Source organism: Pelophylax lessonae (assembly GCF_965119305.1).
Source record: "Pelophylax lessonae genome assembly, chromosome: 7".
Taxonomy (NCBI): Eukaryota; Metazoa; Chordata; class Amphibia; order Anura; family Ranidae; genus Pelophylax; species Pelophylax lessonae.
The window spans coordinates 37,085,724-37,109,578 of record NC_138774.1 but is presented as its reverse complement, the minus strand read 5'-3'; the positions used below and the strand labels follow the sequence as shown (position 1 = coordinate 37,109,578).

General features: G+C 45.3%; 1 protein-coding gene across 1 annotated transcript in view; it reads right to left on the bottom strand.

The window, feature by feature from the left end:
• Positions 1–23,855, bottom strand: part of WDR46 (WD repeat domain 46) — a 59,922-nt gene that overhangs the window by 13,087 nt on the left and 22,980 nt on the right. Inside the window, exons 6-11 of the mRNA XM_082262567.1 lie at positions 22,163–22,224; positions 16,838–16,942; positions 12,126–12,276; positions 11,906–12,041; positions 9,230–9,329; positions 8,321–8,474 (exon numbers count right to left, since the gene is read on the bottom strand). Coding sequence (XP_082118693.1) covers positions 8,321–8,474; positions 9,230–9,329; positions 11,906–12,041; positions 12,126–12,276; positions 16,838–16,942; positions 22,163–22,224 — 708 coding nt within the window. The remainder of the gene's footprint in view (positions 1–8,320; positions 8,475–9,229; positions 9,330–11,905; positions 12,042–12,125; positions 12,277–16,837; positions 16,943–22,162; positions 22,225–23,855) is intronic.

Sequence of the window (23,855 nt, the reverse complement as noted above, 5' to 3'; positions counted from 1 at the left end):
GACAGAGCCTAGAGATATCAACAAGAAATGGTCTTTAGTAATCTATACAAACACCTAGTATATGGAAATACGACATCCTATAGGAGCTTACTAGACAATGTTACCTAAATGTGTCAAATGTAAATAACTATGCATCCTGTTCACTACTATTGAGGTGGATGCAAATGTAGGATCGCAAAACTATCCATTCCATATCTTGTCAAATCTGTGGCACCACCCTCTAAGCGGAGAGGTTATTTTCTCTAGAGGTAGAATTGCATTAACCTTTTGAGGTTTTTAATTATTATTTAATTTTTTCTTCATACACTTTTTATTTTCCATCTCTGCAAGGACAGAGAATGATACAATTTATCTCTCTCATCCATTCACAGAGACAGAAAACACGGGAGTGGGCTTCACAGTGACTGATCACTGATCCTCCGATTGGCTATAACAGTGATTAGGTGACCCAGAGTGGTCTGGGTCCCGATCATGAGAACGGGGCCTGGGGGTTTTAGCGAGACCCTGGTCTCTGTGCTGGGACCACGCCATACGGCGCTCTCCCAGCACAAAAGTAGATACGCAAATATGTGGCCCCCCCCAAGGACAAAAGCCCAGTCTAATGCAGCTGCATATTTGTGTACAGTCGGCGAAAAGGGGATTAAATGCTTTTCTCTGGGTGAGTAAACTTGGAGACTGAGGGCCATGGTGGAAAAAACAAACCCATCTTTTCTAGTAAGACATAGATTTGCATTTAGTGCTCCCATGCAACCTGCAGGGACAATAGCAAAAGTACTTGTAGTGACAGTTCAGTAACGCCCTACAACCAACATCACTAAATTGCAGACCGTGGTCAGGATTTGGAAGGAGTGACAGACTGTCAGTCAGCCACGCAGATCGTCAGCCAGCCAGACTCGAGAGCAGTTTCTTCCCCAACCCCCGATCCACTGCAGTAACTGGTTGTTAGAACTGCTGGTGTCTTAACAACCAATGACGTCATGTCTGTGCCCCACCCCCAACGTGAAACGACTGAAGTGAAACTTCCTCCATTCACCCTGCTTCCCTTACTGACCCGACTTCTGCCAACTGCCTGCCGCTAAAAGGTACAGGGGCGCTTCAATTGATACACCCAATGTAAGGGGGAGCTCCGATGGGAACACCTAATCTAAGGGGGCAATCTAATAGGGACACTTGATTTAAGGGGGAGCTCTGATAGGGACACCCGATGTAAGGGGGCAATCCAAGGGCGCACACTGAAAAACTGACAATCAATTTTGCTAAAATGCTACAGAAATTGTACATGCTTCTTTTCCTATAGCCACTTACCGACCAGTCACTTTGAGTGTACTGCGACAAAGTGTCTCGTTCCCGTCCAGCGACGTAGACCTACGTCGCTGGACTCCTCCCCTTGTGGGCGGCGCGCGCGTGCCGCCGGAGGCTCGCTCCCGCTGTATTCAGTCACAGCGGGAGTCGGGCCAGGGGAGGAGCGGCGGTAATCACCGCCGCTCTTCCCCGATCGTCGGGGAATCGAGTCTGGAGATCTGCCCGCTTGTGTAAACAAAGCAGGCGGATCTCCTAAGTGACAGACAGGGTCAGATTGCAGGGTTCAGCATAGCTGAACATGCGATCTGTCCCTGTGTCACTCAGTCACCTCCCCCCACACACGTTAGTAAGCACCAGGCATACATTAACCCCTCCCTCTACAATAAAATTAATCCCTTCCCTGCCAGTGTCATTTTTACAGTAACAGTGCATATGTATAGCACTGATTACTGTAGTAATGTCACTGGTATCCCCAAAAGTGTCAAAAATGTCATTACTCGTTAAAAAAAAACAAAAAAAAAAACACCAAAAATGACAGAAATCTTTCCCGTAGTTAGTAAACGCAATAACTTTTGCACAAACCAATCAAAATACGCTTATTGTGATTTTTTATACCAAACATAGGTAGCAGAAAACAAATTGGCCAAAAATTTAAAAAAAATTTGATTTTTAAAATTTTTTGGGGGGAATTTCATATAAAAAAATGTGAAAAATATTGTTATTTTTTCAAAATTTACGCTCTTGTTTTGTTTATAGCGAAAAAAGTAAAAATCGCACAGGTGATCAAATACCACCAAAAGAAAGCTCTGTTTGTGGGAAAAAAAGGACGTAAATTTCGTTTGGGTACGGCGTTGCACGACTGCGCAATTGTCAGTTAAAGTTGCACATTGTCGAATCGCAAAAAGTGGCCTGGACGTAAGACAGCAAAATCCTCCGGTGGTAAAGTGGATAGACATAAAATAACTACAAATATACTAGGATTGAGTCATAGCACAAACATGAGATTAGTACCTATGCTGGAAGAAGACTTTACTGACCAGACCTCCCCCTTTGCTCTACAACCTCAATGACATTGCCCACGTTTCAATGCCTGTGCATATCTCTTACTTCTGTTGCATGTTTGTTTTATATGGTGTGTAGTTTTTTGCTCCACCCTTTATTTTGAACTATAACAAAGTGCAATATATTAAATAAATAGAAACCAATCTTGGTGCAGCACAATAGACAAATAGAAACCAATCATGATACAGCTCAAAAGTCCCTTGTTGAAAAAAGTCTCTCTTTAATAGATAAAGAACCAAGGGGTATCAGAAAACAGAATCCACTTCGGGTGGCAATCTCTTTACCAATAAGCACTCAAATGTGCTGACATCACTTAGAGATCCCTGTTTTACCAGTAGGTAAAACGGGCTTTAAATCATCAGAAGAGAAGACAGGGAGGCATGAGAAAATACTCCTGAGCAATCCACTTGACATCAGCCGTTGAAGGTAAACCTCTGCCGATCAAGATATAAAGCCTCCGTATCTCCGGTGAGGTTACAAAGCAGTTAGGCAAATATGTGCAAATAAGAAATAAAAAGGATCTAAGTGCATACCACTAGAAATAATAGAATTTTTGTAAGAACTTACCATAAAATTATTTTCACTGAGTCCTCTGACAGACACAGCCTCTTCCAAGTTTCATCACTATTGGGTAATGGCTCCCTCTGCAGGAGCAGGCTAGGTAGTGAAACTTCATTAAAAAAGCTTTAACTTGACACACCTTAGGGGCTGTCCCTCTCGATATTACCATCAGACACTTAGAGCTTACTAATCAGTTTCGTAGCATACTAATCAGTTTCGTAGCAAGCAACCCCAAAATAGAGGGGCAGGGGCTGCGTCTGTCAGAGGACTCAGAGAAAATAATTTTACGGTAAGTTCTTACAAAAATTCTATTTTCTCTTACGTCCTCTGACAGACGCAGCCTCTTCCAAGTTTCATCACTATTGGAATATCCCAAAGCAGTGCAGGTGTGAGGGGTGGGAAAAGACACAACCAACAGAACGGTAACGTGCCAACAAGGCCAGAACAAATTCACCCCAAGAAGAGAAGACATGTCTCTTCAACAAACCGCAGTGCTCAAAACTTTGCGGCCAAAGGAAGCATCCGAGGATGCCATCAATCTTGTAGAATTTTGTAAAAGTGTGCACAGACGACCAGGTCGCCGCTTTACACACCTGAGCCACAGAAGCCTGATGGCGAAGAGTCCAAGAGGCACTCACGGCTCAAGTAGAATGTGCCTTCACAGGGAAAGGAGGCACCTGACCCTTGAGTGAATAGGCCTGAACAATAGTCTGTCTGATCCATTTAGAAATGGTTGCAGCGGACGCAGCCGAACCCTTCCAAAGTCCCTCAGAAAGGACAAACAGGGAATCAGACTTCCTAAAGGATTCCGTGGTCGACAGGTAAACCCTGATCGCCCGAACCACATCCAACTAATGCAACCAAGACCGACAAGGCCAGTCTGGGGCCACCAGAATCACTTGTACCTGTTCCAACGCTAACCTGCGGAGGAACCTGGCCAACAGTTGAATCGGGGGAAAGGCATAAATCAGCTAATACTGGTGCCAAGGCACCACCAACGCGTCAGTGGCCTCTGCCAGAGGATCTCGAGCCCTGGCCGTGAACCTTTCTACCTTTTTCTTGAGACGAAAAGCTAACAGATCCACGTCCGGAGTCCTCCACCGGGCATACAGGAGCCGAAACACCTCCGGATGCTGGGACCATTTTCCCTGATCCAAGGACTGATGACTCAGATAGTCCACCTGCCGGTTCTCCACTCCAGGAATGTGAACAGCAGAGATAGTTGGAACGTGCGCCTCGGCCCAAGACAGAATCTCGGCTGCCCGGGCATTCCTGGTGCCCCCTTGGTGATTGATGTAAGCCACAGCCGTGGCATTGTCGGTTTGAACCCCGAACCGGGCGACCACGCAACCGAGTCGCCCAATGGAACAGGAAAAGTTTTATCGCCCTGAGCTCCAGGACATTTATCGGCAAGGAGGATTCCTCCGACGACCACGTCCCCTGGGCACAAAGGGTGTCCAGTACTCCACCCCAGCCCGTCAGGCTGGCATCCGTGATGATCACTGTCCAGAATGGGGGCAGAAAGGACTTGCCCTGGTTCAGAGTGGATGACAGAAGCCACCATGAAAGCTCCGTCCTCGTGAGACGGCTCAAACACACCATCCTGTCCAAGGACTGGCGATCCCTGTTCCATTTGGCAAGAATCTCTGCTTGCAGAGTCCTTGTGTGAAACTGGGCAAACGGGATCACCTCGAAAGCTGAAACCATCAGCCCCAGGGACCTCATGCAGGTCCGCAGGGAGGAGAGATCGTTGTCCCTGAGGGACCTGATCTCGCCCTGCAAAGTCTGAAGTTTTTACTCGGGGAGAAAAACCTTCGCTTGAGCGGAGTCCAGGACCATTCCTAGATATAGCAGACGTACTGACGGAGTCAGTGCCGGCTTCTGGAAGTTGATGGTCCACCCGAACTCCTGGAGCGTCTGAACCGTGACCGTCAGACCGCCCAACAGAGTGGCACACGAGCTCGCCCTCAACAAGAGATTGTCCAGATAATCGAGGACCGCAATCCCCTTCCTGTGCAGCAGAGTCAGCACCGGGGCCAAAACCTTGGTAAGCTAGACCGAAGCTAGACCAAAGGGTAATGCCACAAATTAAAAATGCTCCTCTGCCACTGCGAAGCGGAGATACCGCTGATGACCTTCGTAGATAGGGATGTGCAGATACGCATCCTTTAAAATCGATGGAGACCAGAAAATCCCCTCGACTTAAAGACGCCACCACCGACCAGATGGATTTCATCCGGAACTTATGCACCGCACAAAGCGGTTCAGTGACTTGAGGTCCAGAATTGGACAAACCTTGCCCTCCTTACCGGGCACCGTAAACAGGTTTGAATAAAACCCACAAAATCTCTCCCGCTGTGGAACCGGGACAATAACGACATAAGCAAGAAGATCTTGCACTGCCCCCTTGAGAGCCCACAGGCGATCGTGAGACAGAAGGAGATTTGATGGAAAGAACCTGTCTGAGGGGCGAGATCAAAATTTGATCTTGTACCCTGAACGAATCAGTTTGTGAACCCATTTGTCCTGAATTAGGGACAACCAGGGTTCCTGAAAGTAACGCAGACGTATCCCCACCCCTGAAACAGGTGAGGGCGTCCCTTCATGGAGGAAGAAGACTGGGCTGCAGCACCGGACTGACCGGCCTTGGGCTTATCAGACCAGGGCTTCTTGTTACTGCCGGAGGCCTTGAAGGATTGTCCTTTTTCCTGCGCCCCTGAGGCACGAAAGGGCCCCCGATGAGCCTTGAAGGAAGGACCCCGCCGTGTACGGGGCGATTTACCCTTCGCGGATTGGGGCAGGAGGGTACTCTTACCCCCTGTGAGACCGTTGACAATCTCATCCAAGGAGTCCCCAAAAAGGCGTTCCCCCAAATAGGGGATATTAGACAAGGTCTTTTTAGAGGCATGGTCTGCCGACCAGCTCTTCAGCCACACCATGCGGCGGAGCACAATCCCCACAGCAGACAATCTTGCGACTAGGGGAGCCTCGTCCAGGGCCGAGTCACACAGATACCTGGCCTGGGCCATTTGGTCCGTGAGCTCAATGAGATTCGGAGGAACCGACTCAGCCACCAAGTTGCGCCTAAGCACCTTAATCCATTCCGTAACCGTCTGAGAGACAAGCACGGAAGCGAACAACGGCTTGAGGAGCGAGCCCACCACCAAGTACATGTGGCGGGAAAGTGACTCCACGCGCATATCCATCGGATCTTTAAACACTGGGGAGTCCTCCACGGGAACCACCATGGATTTATTCAACCTGAAAACAGTGTGGTCCACCTTAGGTGACACCTTCCAGCAATTGGAAGCCAGGTCTGCAAAGGGGTACCGGCGTTGAAAACGCTTAGGCACCGCCAGCACATGCTTCACGCGACCCCACTGTTCATTCAAAAACCTGACCTGACTTCTAGGCTTTGCGGGACCCAAAGGAAACCTGCTTACCTGACCGGGTAGGCTCATCATCCATGTTCTCCCTAACGGAGCGAACAAGTGCTTCAACCAAAGCAAATTCCCGCGCTGCAGCGGAGGACGACTCCTTCTCCTCCCCGTCTGAGTGTGCGGACAGGGATCCCATAGGGAGGGCAGTGTCCGTGGCAGCCACATCAGGCTCTGAATCAGAAGACTGAGAGGGCATCGGCCGTTTTGGAACATTACCTTGTGACATCAATGGACGCCAAAGTTTCAATGGTTGCAGATAAGGAAGCTAGGGAAGGTGATCCGGATGTCCCGGATACACAAACAAGATCAGTGGGGAAATGTCACCCTGGGACTCCATTTTGGCAGAAAAATTTAGAAAAAGGGACACTGGCCCTTTAAAATCAGCGATTGCGGTCTGCACCGCAATTCCGAACTGCTGCTGGAGTTCCCGTTTATAGTGCCAGACCACTGAGAAAGCAATGTGTCTAAGGATAAATCCCCAAAAAGCAATAAAAAGCAATAAACACCCCTTATAGTGCCTGAGAGAGAGAAAACAAACCGCTCTCCACGCTTCCACTGCAGCAATTGAAAGATGGCTGAAGGCAGTGACCTAAATCACTAGGGGCCGAACAGCCCCCTGAGCTACACAAACATGGATGCCAATATAAAGGAAATGGGAAAAACACAGGGAAAATGGCCGCCGCCCTTACAATGTGGCTGCCCACATCCAAGATGGCGCCAAAAGCACATGTTATGCCAAAAAAATGGCTGCTGCCCTTACACTGATGCAGTAAGGCTTGCCCTCACCCAAAATGGCAGCCGAAAACGGCACTGACAGCCAGGAGCCCAGGCCACCGCGGGAATCCACTACAGGAAGCCCCCCAGGAAAAAGGTAGAAGCCTTACTACCCCCCCCCCCCACGCAGTGGACGCCGCTAGAGCGCCCCCATAAGGAGCAGGGAGGCAGGATCCGCCCAGAACGGCCAGGGGGGGGACCACACAGAGAGCACAGCTCTGACATCCCCAGGAGTGGGACCACATCACCCCCCCCCCCCCCCCCAGAATACTGTCCCAGGGACATGGGGGGTAGCATTACTCACCATACCATGGACCACGGGCACCACTCTGATACAGCGCGCCTCCCACCCTGAGTGGGGGTGCAGTTAGCCATGAAGGGACGCTGCAACTCAGGGCGTTCCAGGTTGATGTGTCCCGGCGAAGAGTTTCTCCGCTGGCTCGTCCCCATCCTTCGGGGCACCGTCGTGGCGAGGCCTGGGCGGACCACAACCTGCGCACGCTCATAGGCCAGGCTGGGGTACTATAAGGATCTAGATTATGCAGTGCGAAGCCCAGCCCGGCTGTCGCTTGTAGTTCACCAGGAGGATCCCCCTGACTAGCTAGCGTTAGCGAGTGAAGAAAATAAAATAAACATTTTTCAAAGAAAAATAAAAAACTGAGACCGGAGTCCCAGCAGGGTATCCTAGGTCCTACTCCCGAGCTAGGCAGCAAGAAACTGATTAGTAAGCTCTAAGTGTCTGAAGGTAATGTCGAGAGGGACAGCCCCTAAGGAGTGTCTAGTTAAAGCTTTTTAATGAAGTTTCACTACCTAGCCTGCTCCTACAGAGGGAGCCATTACCCAATAGTGATGAAACTTGGAAGAGGCTGCGTCTGTCAGAGGACGGAAGAGAAAAATAAATTTATTAGATCCAAATTGCACTTACAGACAGTCCGTTGAAAGCAGGCAAAACATCAATTTCATGAAGCCGATCCCGATCGGCTCTGTGAAATAGCAGCGGGGACTTTTGAGCTGTATCATGATTGGTTTCTATTTGTCTATTGCGCTGCACTAATATTGATATGTTTGCATTTGTCTAGGCTTTGGTAATGTTCCTGGATCAGTGTTGCAATTGTACTGATTAGGTTTATTGATTGTGCTGATTGTCTCTTTCTATTTTATTTATTTATAGCTTATATTACCTGTACAACATTGCCAGTTGATGCAGCCAGTAGACCCCTCTGGCTGTAGCATAGATTCCCTGCCCCCAAGGGTATTCCGCAGGATGTCAAAGGCTTGTAAGTTCGAAGGTCAAAGATGGTCAGTTTCCTGTCTAAACCAGAAGTGGCCATGTACCTGTAGAAGAATAATAAAACAGATCTTTCTATTCGTCCTGCTGACCATCGGCACCGGGACTTAAAGTGATACTAAAGTCTTGTTTTTTTTGTTTAAAAATGATAAAACAGATCACAGAGCAACCCAGATCCTCCTCTTGGCGGGTCCCCCGCCGGAGCTCCTGGCCCCTTCCTCCTGCCAACTGCCCCCACAGCAAGCAGCTTGCTATGGGGACACTCAGGCCGAGCCGCTGCTATGTGTGACCATTCTGACAAAGAGCCGCAGCCTGGCCCCGCCCCCTCTCCCCCTCATTGGATCACTGACTTTGATTGACATTAGCGGGAGTCAATGGCGCCCACTGCTCTCTCAGCCAATGAGGATGGAGAGTCTCAGACAGCCAAGGCTCTCGTGCATTATCGCTCAATTAAGATGGGGCACAGGTAAGTATTAAGAAGGACTGAGGGGGGCTGCTGCACACAGAAGGTTTTTAAGTTAATGCAAATAATACAATAAGATAAAAAAACCTTCTGCCTTTAGAACCAATTTAAACTAAGGACAGATGAGATCACTGGCACAGAAATAAACGCCAAGTCTTCCAATAAAGACACTTGTTGCTGTGACAACTAATGGGGGAATCCCTCACTTTGGAGAGATTTCCACTTACCTCTGTTGTGTCTACAGGAGAGGAAGTGAAGAGAAATGTCTCCAATGGGACAAAGAAAACTGACCCGAATTTTAGATACAGTTTAATGAGAAGGAAGCCTTTATACACCTACATTCCTGTCTTGTCCACACTCATCGATCGGATAGCTCCGCGGTGGGCCAACATCTTCACCAGGGGCTCCTTTACAGATGGGCTCCAGAGGGAGACGGTGCCTAGAAGTGGGAGACATCAACATGACATCCAAAAACAGGACAAACACAAGCAATAGATGAGCAATGCAAAACCTTAATAAGGAAACTTATTTTCATACCTATATAGTAAGCTAGAGATAAGGGGTAAAAGAAAAGCATAAGGAGTTGGAGAAAAAAAGTAAAGTAAAAAAAATAAAGATCAGCGATAACCGACTGAAACGCGTCAGTTTTGCAGCCCAGAAGGTGACATCACCAGAGTAGGGGAGTGTCTGTTTGTTGTAAGCTGCCATCTGTGTTGTATGCCAGAGCATCCACCGCCAGGATGCTCAAAGGCAACTAGAGCCCCTCCTCCCTCCATCCCGCCTAATCCACTTGTTGATATTATTATCCCACTGCCACTACTGAGAATACTTTGTGTAGAACCACTGAACCCAGCATGGAACAGCATGTTTAACACTAGGAGGTATTGCCAGTTATGATTCTTGTTATACTGTTACTGGCCTACAATCTTATTATAGTTTATTGTGCATGCTATAAAGCAGCGGTGGGTATTTTTACAGCTTATTTTGTTAATATTTAGTCTGCGGGGTAGAAATGAAAATGGAAATCGTGAAGAGGTCAAATCTGTCGTCTGTGTTTATAACTTTTTAACCACTTAAGCCCCGGAAGATTTTACCCCCTTCCTGACCAGGGGGTATTTTGTGATTCGGCACTGCGTGACTTTAACGGACAATTGCGCGGTCGTGCAACGCTGTACCTAAACTAATTTGACGTCCTTTTTTTCTCACAAACAGAGCTTTCTTTTGGTGGTATTTGATCACCTGTGCGATTTTTTGATCATGCGCTATAAACAAAAAAATAGCGTCAATTTTGCAAAAAATAACAACAACAACAATATTTTTCACATTTTTTTTATATGAAATTCCCCAAAAAAAAATGTAAAAATCTAAATTTTTTAACATTTCAGGCCAATTTGTTTTATGCTACATAATTTTGGTTAAAAAAAAAAAAAAAAAAAAAAAAAAAAAAAATCGCAAAAAGAATATTTTGATTGGTTTGCGCAAAAGTTATTTCGTTTACTAAGGGAAAGATTTTTGTCTTTTTTTTAACGCGTAATGGCGGCGATCTGCTATTTTCTTGCGGGACTGCGACATTGCGGCGGACAGATCGGACCCTTGACTGAAATTTTTAAAACTTTTGGGGTTACTAGTGACATTACTGCAGTAATCAGTGCTATACATATGCACTGTTACTGCAAAATGACACTGGCAGTGAAGGGGTTAACTTTATTTGAGAGGGAGGGGTTGTGTGTGTCCCTAGGGGCGTGATTCTAACTGGGATTGGCTGTGGCTTGAGGTGTAGGAACAGTGATCAACGGTCCTACATAGTAGAACCGTATGATCACTATTCTTACACAGGGGAGAATGACAGGTGGCTTGTTTACATCAGCCGCCTGCCTTTCTCCCGCTCTAACGGACGATCGTGAGTGCCCGGCGGCGTGCACTCGCTCCCCAGAGCCTCACAGGCTAGTGACGTACCGATACGTCACTTTGCCTGTGAGGGGCTGACCGCCGCAGTATATGTACTTGCGGCTGTCGGCAAGTGGTTAAAGGTGCAGGCATGTCTAAAAGGTAAGGAAGAGCATATTTGTGGATGGATAACTTCTTAGGGGTCATTTGGTGTCTCATGCGGGTGGTTTGTGAATTCTCTTTCTCCATTAGTGTGACGATACACAGACACAGTCACTGGGAGTGAAAGACAGATACTTAATGGTTTGGATTGCTTCAAGTGGGACAGTAATATTTGCCAGCAATATCTCTCAAGGAATATGAAGATTTAATCCCACTTTACACTGTGAGACCTATAGCCTGTTGCCATGAAGTCTGACTCCTAAATAACCATAGCAATACGTAGATGTGTATTCCAATATAGGAGATGGACAGACTGTCATCAGCAGTCTTGTCCTATTGTCAATCTATTGAGATGGAATGTGGATTGTGTTGAGTTGCCTGTCCCATTGTTAAATGTTAATGACCTCACACTGTTCTGTCCAGATGGCCAGATAATTAGTTCAGGTTAATTCTGTATACATTTTCATCTACATATGATAATGCAATCAGGCAACCCCTGACCTGTGTATGGTAATATGATCAGGAGGGGGAGGTCCATGCTGTGTATATAAATTCTGTGTGCCTGTTTAAAAAAGTGTGATTCTAGTACAAGCCAAGTGTCAGGCTACCTTTGTAATGAGGGCGGCTGGAATATCTATATATGTTCATGGCTGCAAGGAAGCTGTATACTGACCACAAGTACAGTGTGGGTCAGAGGTTCCGTTACAATTAGTGTATGAGGTTATTGTTGCATGGCATTGTATGGTTAGGTCCTAATGTCCTGCTTTGATTTGTCAATTATAAATGGCACTGTATTTTGTTTCTATGACTTTTTACTCTGTATTGCTTTGTTCTTCAAAAAAGCACTCCTGAATGTTAAAAAAAAGAAGGAACATAATTCCAAATAATAAGGGGGGCAGCCATTTATATATTGGCTGTTGGAGCCCCCACTGTATACCACGAATGGGAACTCATCGTTTTCCATACCATTGTGATGGCCCAGGTGGATGATAGCATTATGGGGGTTCTGACACATTACACCCAGTCTTCCGGACCTACAAAAAGTGGCTGCAACTTCCTTTCCAATAGAGACATCCAAGTATTGCAGGAAACTGGTGGAACTCTGGAGAGAAGAACAAGGGGGTCACAAGATACACAAAGAGCAGACGCAACATGACAAGACAAACTTTGCAATGATCGCACTTACACACGTCGCTAGCAGGAAGTGATATGGTAGGAATTCCATGCGTAAAACATCATTAAACTTCTTGATGCAGTGAAGCTCCACCCCTAGCGAGTCGTAGATGTATAACCACTTCCGCTGAGCCACTGCAAACATGGTATTTGTGTGTAGCCACCTGCAGGGGGAGGCAGACAGAAAGTGAGCTTCTAACTGGACCAAGACCAACAGTAAATGCCTAATAGCTTGTCAACCTTTAAAGCAGTCAATTATTGAATTATAGTGGGTCTCAACTGTACACGACATCACAAATGAGTTGAACATGTAGTGCTAAAGAAGAATTTTAGATGCCCTAAGCCCCGGTTCACACTACTGCGTGTGCGGGGTTCGCATGTCATGTCGGAGCGCACTGCTCCGACATGACATGCGATCAGCTGTGCGGTGCGAGTTTAGCCATACAGTTTGTATGGCTAAATTCGCATCGCACCCGCAGCAAACACGCACAGGAGGCATTTTTGCTGCCGCATCAGGATCGGATCGCACAGCGGTTCACACTTGTGCGATCCGATCCTGTGCGAACTGCACGATCGCACTGCGATATGCGATCAAACTGGGGGTGTCGTTAAGATTACATTGACACCCCCAGCGGATCGCATATGGCAGTGTGAACTGCCGGGGGTGCGTGTGCGATGCGGGAACAGGCTGCGAGTTCGCAGCCTTCCCGCATCGCATCAGTGTGAACCGAGCCTAAATGTCCTGCACCACTAGCTTTTTTGTTTCACCAGATATGAATTGTCACCTTGTAAATTGAGCCTAAATCCTAAAAGTCATATACAACCCGATAGGCTGCTTGGTTGCCCTTGCCCCCTCAGAACACTGGGTGAACTGGGAGATATAAAAAAAAAAAAAAAAAAAAAAATAGCTTGGAGGGATCCCAAAAAGAAAGTACCAGTGATCCAAATAGTATGACAAAATACAAAAATACCTTTATTGATGGACATTAGCCAAAATTACAAACAAATTATAATACCTCCACCTGACTTTAACGGACAATTGCGTGGTCCTGCGATGCTGTACCCAAACTAAATTTACGTAATTTTTTCCCAACGAATAGAGCTTTCTTTTGGTGGTATTTGATCACCTCTGTGATTTTTATTTTTAGCGCTATACACAAAAAAAAGAGCGACTATTCTGAAAAAAAAAAAAAAAACTATATTTTTTACATTCTGCTATATAACATTACCAAAAAAACAAAAAATGTAAAAATCAAAATTTTTTAACATCTTAGGGCAATTTGTTTTCTGCTACATATTTTTGGTAAAAAAAAAAAAAAAATCACAATAAGCGTATTTTGATTGGTTTGCGCAAAAGTTATTGTGTCTACTAACTACAGGAAAGATTTGTCATTTTAATTGTTGCTTTTTTTTTTTTTTACTAGTAATGGCGGCGATCTGCGATTTTTTTGCGGGACTGCGACATTGCGGCGGACAGATCGGACGCCTAACTGACATTTTTGACACTTTTGGGGGACCAGTGACATTACTACAGTAATCAGCGCTAAAAATATGCCCTGTTACTGTAATAATGCCACTGGCAGGGAAGGGATCAACAGTGTGGGTGATCAAGGGGTTGAAGGTGAGCCTAGGGGAGTGATTCTAACTGTGGGGGGCGTGGCTTCTGAAATGACCATAGAGACATGTGATCCTATATAGAAGGATCACATGAGCTCAGTGACCATTCCAGGGAGAACGGTCAGCTGTGTTTACAAAAGCTGACCGTTCTTCTCTCTCAGCGGGGAGCGATCGCGGGTGTCAGGCAGCAATCGGAGCCGCCTGCCCACTACATCGGCTTCCCCGCTGACGAGCGGCTCGCTCCCTAGCCTCCTGCTCGCAACCGACGTATTGTTACGGCGATTCGCACAGGAGCGGCTGCCTTCTGCAGTACTACTGCGACGGGCCAGTCGTAAAGAGGTTAATAAAAATGACAACTTCGCCTTCAATTAAAAGAATCAGAGTTCAGACTCAGATTAACAGCAATGCTTTAGGCAATTTTTCGGTCAAGTTTTTTCCAACTAACCGGAACCTCCCCTATCCTAAATTAGCATAACAATTACAAAAGCAACATCAATTATATCAAAAATGTGGAATAAATCCAGGTGTGGGAAAAAAATCAATGCCAATTAAACATGCTGCAGTGTGTAGGATCCTATAATGACGACCTCAATTGATAGAAATCAACAATACTAGAATATATCTAAGTTACTGTATAATATTACATGGCCTGTGGGTACCGTGTCCACTTTCTTCTAATGCTCATGTGCCCATTGTAGGCGCTTTTGGCTGTGGACATGGGTCAGCATGGGCACCCTTACTGGTCTCTGACTATGTAGCCCCATACACAACAAACTACAACGCTCTGTGTGTTCTGACCCCTTGCTATAGGAACCAATATTAGCTTTTTTAGCAATCTGATCTCCAGTAGCTATTCTATTGCATCAGGCTACCCGGGACAGCCTTCGTTGTCTATGTTCAACAATGAGCCTTGGCTGCCCAAGACCCTGTCATCAGTTCATTGGTTCTCCTTCCCCGGACCAGTTGTGGTAAGCCCTGACCATTGCAGACCAGGATCATCACACAAGATCCAGTCAACCAGCCATTACAAGTTGGCCCTTGTGAAAATTGCTCACATCCTTACACTTGCCTATTGTTTCTGCTATCAAATCATAAACTTCAAGGACAACATCCTTGGGTTCCCCAGGGCTCAGTCCTGGGACCAATTTTGTTTAATGTATCATTAATAACATAGAGGAAAGAATCAGTAGCTCAATCTCAGTTTTTGGGGATGACACAAAAGGTATGTAAGGCAATAACTTCTCAACAAGATATAGAAATCTTACAGGAAGAACTGAACAAATGAACAGAGTGGGCAACTACGTGGCAAATGAGATTTAACGTAGAGAAGTGAAAGGTATTGCACTTGGGGGCAAAAAACATCAAAGTAAATTATGTTCTGGGGGGGGGGGGGGGGACATCTGGAGGAATACAGGATGGAGAAGGATTTGGGGTTTCTAATGGAGGATAGACTAAGCAGTAGCATGCAATATCAGGCTGCGGCTGCCAAAGCCAGCAGAATATTAGCATGCATAAGGAAGGGGATATACAGTATTCCAGAGATAAAACTATAATCCTGCCACTTTATAAAACACTGGTTCGGCCACACCTGGAGTATTATGTCCAGTTCTGGCACCAATCCTGAGAAAGGATGTGCTGGAACTGGAGAGAGTCCAAAGAAGGGCAACTAAACTAATTAGGGGATTGGAGGACCTTAGTTATGAGGAGCGATTACAAGCGCTTCATTTATTCTCCTTGGAGAAGTGACGCCTGAGAGGGGACATGATAGCGATCTACAAATACATCAATGGCGATCCCAGCATAAGTAGAAAACTATTTAGTCCCAAGGAGTGCAAGAAGACACATGGTAGGGCTCGACGATATTTCGAGGACCGATATGCACTTTGCCTGATATATCGGAATCGGCCTTTTAAATTAATGATATTGCCGATATTTCGGGAAAGTGCATGTACCGGGGTGATGCCTGCAGCTAGAGGCATCACTCCGGTACCGGTGTCCATAGCCGACGGTCAACTGTCTTGTAATGACAACTGATGCGGTTAGAGAAGCCGCTCGGCTGTCATTCCAAGTAGCGGGAGGGGACGTCCCTCCACCTACCGCCGCCTTCTGCGGCTTGCCCGGGTCTCCTGTCCCACCAGGAGACCCAGGCATCCTACCTTCACAGCCACCGTCTGACCGAGTCTCCATTTCTTTGAATTCGGCGCCGCCAAGTACCCAGAAGTGATGTCATGACATGAAGTAGCAGGAGGGGACGTCCCCTCCCGCTGCCTTCCGCAGCTCGCCCGGGTCTCCTGTCCCACCGGGAGAACCAGGCATCCTACCTTCACCGCCGCCATCAGACTGAGTCTCCATTTCTTTGAATTCGGCGCCGCCGAGTACCCAGAAGTGATGTCATGACATCACTTCCGGGTACTGGCGGCGCCAAATTCAAAAAATTACAGCATTCAAAACAGCCAAACTTGGCGTTTTGAATGCTTTAAGTGCAGAGGAGCGGTTTGAGGTCTTTTAGACCCCCAGATCCCTCCACCAAAGTACCTGTAGACATTTAAAAAAAAAAAATGTTTACATCCGAAAATATCGTTAGATATCGGCCGATACCAATATCCGAAGACCAAAATATCGGTATCGGCAGTAAAAAAAACGATATCGGTCGATCACTAACACATGGCCACACAATGAGATTAGAGGAGAGGCGGTTTAACCTTATGCTGTATAAGGGGTTCTTCACTGTAAGGGCGGTGAGAATGTGGAACTCTCTTACACAAATGGTGGTAGCTGCAGGGAGTATGACTACTTTTAAGAGACTTTTGGACGTGCATGTCACAGATCATAGCATTCAGGGTTATGGCAAATGAGCAGGCCAGTGACACACACACACCTATACAGGTTGAACTGGATGGACTGATGTCTTTATTCAACCTCATCTACTATGTAACATTTTCACTTACTGCCTAATATATCCCACCCACTTCCTGATGCCATTGTAATGAGATAATCAATGTTATTCACTTTACCTATCGGTGGTTATATTATTATGGCTGATCAATGTACAGGAAGTAACTAAATGATACAAGACTCCTTTCTCAAAGTTTTAAAAGACAAACCAACCTGACGTCATTGACTGTCTCCATCACATTCATCTCACAGCCCAGCTTCTTGGTGTGCCAGTCTAGAGAGGCAATGTGACCGCGCTGACCGGCCAGGAGGAGGTGCCTGATGGAGGACAAATAATGTGCAACAGTTAGATAAAAAACATAAAAACATGATGAGATGATCCAAAAGTTCTTGCATCACTCGCTGTACAACATATTCTGGGCCAACAGCTCAAACAGTACCTAAAGCGGCAGACAGCCAGGCAACAATGGAAGCAGCCCATTGTTTTCTCAGCGAATATTTTTTTTTTAGCGAATATTTTTTTTTTTTTTTTTTAAAGTATAGCAGACACGTAAATGTGACTCTGCTGCTCATCTGAAATAATCGAAATACAGTGCCTTGAAAAAGTATTAATACCCCTTGAAATTTTCCACATTTTGTCATGTTATAACCAAAAACGTAAATGTATTTTGTTGGAATTTTATGTGATAGACCAACACAAAGTGGCACATAATTGTGAAGTGGCAGGAAAATTATAAATGGTTTTCAAAATTGTTTACAAATAAATATGTGAAAAGTGTGGCTGCATTTGTATTCACCCCCTTGAGTCAATACTTTGTAGAACCGCCTTTCACTGAAATTACAGCTGCAAGTCTTTTTGGGGATGTCTTTACCAGCTTTGCACATCTAGAGAGGGACCTTTTTGCCCATTCTTCTTTGCAAAATAGCTCAAGCTCTGTCAGATTGGATGGAGAGCGTCTGTGAACAGCAATTTTCAAGTCTTGTCACAGATTCTCAATTGGATTTAGGTCGGGACTTTGACTGGGCCATTCTAACACATGATTATGCTTTGATCTAAACCATTCCATTGTAGCTCTGGCTGTATGTTTCGGGTCGTTGTCCTGCTGGAAGGTGAACCTCCACCCCAGTCTCAAGTCTTTTGCAGACTCTTAACAGGTTTTCTTCTAAGATTGCCCTGTATTTGGCTCCATCCATCTTCCCATCAACTCTGACCAGCTTCCCTGTCCCTGCTGAAGAAAAGCATCCCCACACCATGATGCTGCCACCACGTTATACGATGGGGATGGTGTGTTCAGGGTGATGTGCAGTGTTAGTTTTCCACCACACATAGCGTTTTGCTTTTAGCCAAAAAGTTAAATTTCAGTCTCATCTGACCAGAGCACCTTCTTCCACATATTTGCTGTGTCCCCCACACAGCTTCTCGCAAACTGCAAACAGGACTTCTTATGGCTTTCCATTTTCGGATGATGGATTGAACAACGCTCCATGAGATGTTCAAAGCTTGGGATATTTTTTTATAACCTAACCCTGCTTTAAACTTCACAACTTTGTCCCTGACCTGTCTGGTGTGTTCCTTGGCCTTCATGATAATGTTTGTTCACTAAGATTCTCTAACAAACCTCTGAGGGATTTACAGTACAGCTGTATTTATACTGAGATTATATTACACACAGGTGGACTCTATTTAATAATTAGGTGACTTCTGAAGGCAACTGGTTCCACTAGATTTTAGTTAGGGGTATCAGAGTAAAGGGGGCCAAACACAAATGCACACCACACTTTCCAGATATTTGTAAAAAAATTTGAAAACCATTTATCATTTTCCTTCCACTTCACAATTATGTACCAATTTGTGTTGGCCTATCACATAATCCCCAAAAAACACATTTACGTTTTTGGTTGGGACATGACAAAATGTGGAAAGTTTCAAAGGGTATGAATACTTTTTCAAGGCCCTGTAACTTCTCCTGCAATAGAAAATTCAGAATATTTACAGTGCCTTGCAAAAGTATTCGGCCCCCTTGAACTTTTCGACCTTTTGCCACATTTAAGGCTTCAAACATAAAGATATAAAACTGTATTTTTTTGTGAAGAATCAACAAGTGGGACACAATCATGAAGTGGAATGAAATTTATTGGATATTTCAAACTTTTTTAACAAATAAAAAACTGAAAAATTGGGCGTGCAAAATTATTCAGCCCCCTTAAGTTAATACTTTGTAGCGCCACCTTTTGCTGCGATTACAGCTGTAAGTCGCTTGGGGTATGTCTCTATCAGTTTTGCACATCGAGAGACTGACATTTTTGCCCATTCCTCCTTGCAAAACAGCTCGAGCTCAGTGAGGATGGATGGAGAGCGTTTGTGAACAGCAGTTTTCAGTTCTTTCCACAGATTCTCGATTGGATTCAGGTCTGGACTTTGACTTGGCCATTCTAACACCTGGATAGGTTTATTTGTGAACCATTCCATTGTAGATTTTGTTTTATGTTTTGGATCATTGTCTTGTTGGAAGACAAATCTCCGTCCCAGTCTCAGGTCTTTTGCAGACTCCATCAGGTTTTCTTCCAGAATGGTCCTGTATTTGGCTCCATCCATCTTCCCATTAATTTTAACCATCTTCCCTGTCCCTGCTGAAGAAAAGCAGGCCCAAACCATGATGCTGCCACCACCATGTTTGACAGTGGGGATGGTGTGTTCAGGGTGATGAGCTGTGTTGCTTTTACGCCAAACATAACGTTTTGCATTGTTGCCAAAAAGTTCGATTTTGGTTTAATCTGACCAGAGCACCTTCTTCCACATGTTTGGTGTGTCTCCCAGGTGCTTGTGGCAAACTTTAAAGCGGAGTTCCACCCAAAAGTGGAAGTTCCGCTTTAGGGAGTCCTGACCCCCCGACATGCCACATTTGGCATGTCATTTTTTGGGGGGGGGGGGGGGGGGGGGGGAGCGGGTACCTAGTTTTGACAGGTACCCGCTCCCACTTCCGCTCGGAGCGCCGCGGCGCCCTGAGCGGAAGTTCTCCTCTCCCCCTCCCTCCCTGCAATCTTCTGGGACACGTCAGAGGTCCCAGAAGATTGCCGGCCAATCACGGCGCGCAGCGCGACTCGCGCATGCGCAGTGGGTACCCGGCTGTGAAGCCGCAAACTGTAACAGCCGGGTGCCCACAGCAGTGATGCCGGCGCCGAGGGAGAGGATCGAGGCTTCCGCCGGGCCGCATCGCTGGAACTCCGCTTTAAACGAGACTTTTTATGGATATCTTTAAGAAATGGCTTTCTTCTTGCCACTCTTCCATAAAGGCCAGATTTGTGCAGTATACGACTGATTGTTGTCCTATGGACAGAGTCTCCCACCTCAGCTGTAGATCTCTGCAGTTCATCCAGAGTGATCATGGGCCTCTTGGCTGCATCTCTGATCAGTCTTCTCCTTGTATGAGCTGAAAGTTTAGAGGGACGGCCAGGTCTTCGTAGATTTGCAGTGGTCTGATACTCCTCCTTCTATTTCAATATTATCGCTTGCACAGTGCTCCTTGGGATGTTTAAAGCTTGGGAAATCTTTTTGTATCCAAATCCGGCTTTAAACTTCTCCACAACAGTATCTCGGACCTGCCTGGTGTGTTCCTTGTTCTTCATGATGCTCTCTGCGCTTTAAACGGACCACTGAGACTATCACAGTGCAGGTGAATTTATACGGAGACTTGATTACACACAGGTGGATTCTATTTATCATCATTAGTCATTTAGGTCAACATTGGATCATTCAGAGATCCTCACTGAACCTCTGGAGAGAGTTTGCTGCACTGAAAGTAAAGGGGCTGAATAATTTTGCACGCCCAATTTTTCAGTTTTTTATTTGTTAAAGTTTGAAATATCCAATATATTTTGTTCCACTTTATGATTGTGTCCCACTTGTTGTTGATTCTTCACAGAAAAATTACAGTTTTATATCTTTATGTTTGAAGCCTGAAATGTGGCAAAAGGTCGCAAAGTTCAAGGGGGCCGAATACTTTCGCAAGGCACTGTATCTCTTCTGTTGGTGGCAAGTTGGTGTGCTATCTTCAAGAGCTAAAGTCTTTGGCATAACCTTAAGCATTTTTGGGAGTGCCTGTGTCCCCTGCTGAAAACTGTGGTTCCATCTGCTGGTCCCTATATCCTTACAGAATGCAGTAATGACAGGGGCTGACGGGACAAACCACTGAGAGCAGCGGGGGACCAGGTATTAGACATACCTAGAAGTGTACAGGATTGGGTCAGAGGATTTAGTGCTTGAAGACTCACCATCCACCAGAGAGGTCAGAGGCATCTACTGTATGGATGCAAAAATGCTTAAATTTGTTTTTTTTTGGAGGCACAACAGTCAATTTAGGTCCCATTCAAAATTTTGCAGTGCGCTATGATAAAGCATTACATGCGTTGGTGAACTGAAGCACTGAGGTGATGCAGCTCCAAAAACAAATGCGTCGTAGCACACAAAACATATTGTAATGCACAACACATAATGTGCGTTGTAGAGAGCTTTGTTGCAAATAAGAATGCATGTTTGTTTTTTAGGACATTACGGTGTGTTGTCGGACATTTTCGCTGCCTTAAAGTGATTTTAAAGATAAAAAAAAAAAAGAAGAGAAATGGTATGTATAGCGATTTCTTCTTTACAGAGCTAGATAGGTTAGTCTTAGATCGTAGATGTCTGTAGATGTAGAGATCTTAGTTTTAGGGTGGACTTACCCTTTAAGGTAAAATATATTCAGAAGAGTTTAGAACCACTTAAACGCAACGCTCCTTAATGGCAAAAAAAAAAAAAAAAAAGCAAATAAACATGTTATACTTACCTGCGCTATGCAGTTGGTTTTGCATAGAGCAGGGGTGTCCAAACTACGGCCCTCCAGCTGCTGCGGAACTACACGTCCAATGAGGCATTGTAAATCTCTGACATTCACAGACCTAACTAGGGATGATGGGAATTGTAGTTCCTGAACAACTGGAGGGCCATAGTTTGGACACCCCTGGCATAGAGCAACCCAGATCTTCCTCTTCTCTGGTCCCTCCCTCCTATCGAGTGCCCCCACAGCAAGCAGCTTGCTATGGGCGCAACCGAGCCGAGCTGCAGCTCCGGGTGTCCATTCAGAAACGGAGCTGCTGTTTAGCACCGCCCTCTCTCTCCTGATTGGCTAACTGACTTTGATGGACAGCAACGGGAGCCAATGGCGCTGCTGCGGTGTCACAGCTAATCAGGAGGAAGAATCCCAAAAGCCGAGAGACTTGTGGACATCGCTGGATAGAGACTGGGCTCAGATAAGTGTTAGGGGGGCTGAGGGCGGCTGCCACATACAGAAGGCTTTTTATCTTAATGCATAGAGTGCATTAAGATAAAAAAGAACCTTCTGCCTTTTACAACTCCTTTAACATTCCTATCTTGTGAGTAATTGTCAGTCTGCCAGTTCACTAGGAAGAAGGGACTGCAAAACAGCTGGAGGCGCTCCTAGTGTCATTCTCTGACATATTCATCCAGGCCATAAAACAGAAAATACATGATATCACACCTACCTTCCATTTCTGGAGTAGTTGATTCTGTACGGTCCAAACTGATTGAGGAAGAGGTTGAAATGCTGCAAAAAAATAATAAATTTAACCAGCACTTATGACCAACCCATCTCATGCGCTAAAAAGGCAATGCAAGTGCTGTCTCAAAGCCATCTTTTGTATAGGAAGATTACAAAAGAAGTGGGAAAAAGTGAGCAGTCATTATCCAGTTATTGTTTTATTATGTTACATTTTATTGCCTTTTCTTTTGTGATGCTATTGCATTTTCATTTGTACACACACCTGTACTCAGTGTCCACCATCTAGTGGATATAGTAGGAGTCCCCTGTAGTGCATTTGCACATCTTCCCCAGCAAGGAGTAATATCTCCAAGGGTTAGAAAGGCTGGATTCATCTCTTTTTCATGGATAGTGTAGGACCCACTGATAATGGGGTACTTTGACGCAGTAGTGGGCTTGAGCACGATATGGCCATATGGTGGGACCAAACCCCCATTTTTATTTATGGATTGTCTTCAGATTTGGTAGTTATTTCTTTTGCATTTGCGCGCTATTCTTTTTTAATAATTATTATATTATTACTGTATTTTTTTCAATTATATTTCCAACAAATTTTTTTTTAAGTACACACAAATACAGATCAGTTTGATGCAATCAATGTTACCAATATGTGCTAATGTTTCATTAGATACACAGGCCCTCCCTTGCAGGGAAACTCAGTGGCTGTGTTCTACTGCTCCTTCTTACAATGCAAGTCAATGCACCAAGAGCAATGCATTCTCTGTATGGCTGATGTCTTATCTCAGGGTCGTTAAAGTAGTATTAAATCCCCATTGTTGAATGTTAACATTATTAGCGTTAGGGCCCTTTCACACGGGCGCTCCATATGTCCGCAAATCATCCTATTTTTTTGCGGATGATTTACGGACATAATGTAAGTCTATGGCATTGCGGATGTCAGTGGAATACCATCCGCTGACATCCGATTTTCTTCCTTTCAGTTCTGTTCCGTTTTTTGGAACGGAACAGAACCTATTTTTGTTCCGTTCAAAAAACGGAAAGGAAGGAAAATCGGATGTCAGCGGTGTCATCCTCTGACATCCGCAATGCCCATAGACATTATGTCCGCATATCATCCGCAAACGGATGGGATGATATACGGGCATGACACAAATGTCATCCGCTCCGTGGAAAAAAAAGTCCCGCAGCGGAAAAGAACAGTGGAGCGGCCGTCTGAAAGAGCCCTTAATCAAAAATGTTTTAAAAATTCCTTTTGCAAAACCTTATTTTTACTGATTCTGAATTGCACATGCTCTCTCCTAGTCCTGTGCTCCCAGTCAGTTAGCGCTCCGATCTGTCTGCCGCAATGTCACAGTTCCGCAAAATTTTATTTGGGTACAGCGTCGCACGACTGCGCAATTGTCCGTTAAAGTAACGCAGGCCGAATCGCAAAATAGGGCCTGGTCATTAAGGGGGAAAATCCTTCCGGTATTAAATTGGTTAAAAAAATACATATATTTTTATATATAACTGCATTATATTTGACATTTTAATTATTATCATGAATTTAAATGAATATTAAATTTATTGTCGGCCATTAGAGGCACCCTTGGCGCAAGAAAAACATCATCTGTTTCGGCTGCCGAAATTTCAGTGCATTTCGAATTATAAAGTTTTTTTTATTTAAAGAAACTTGC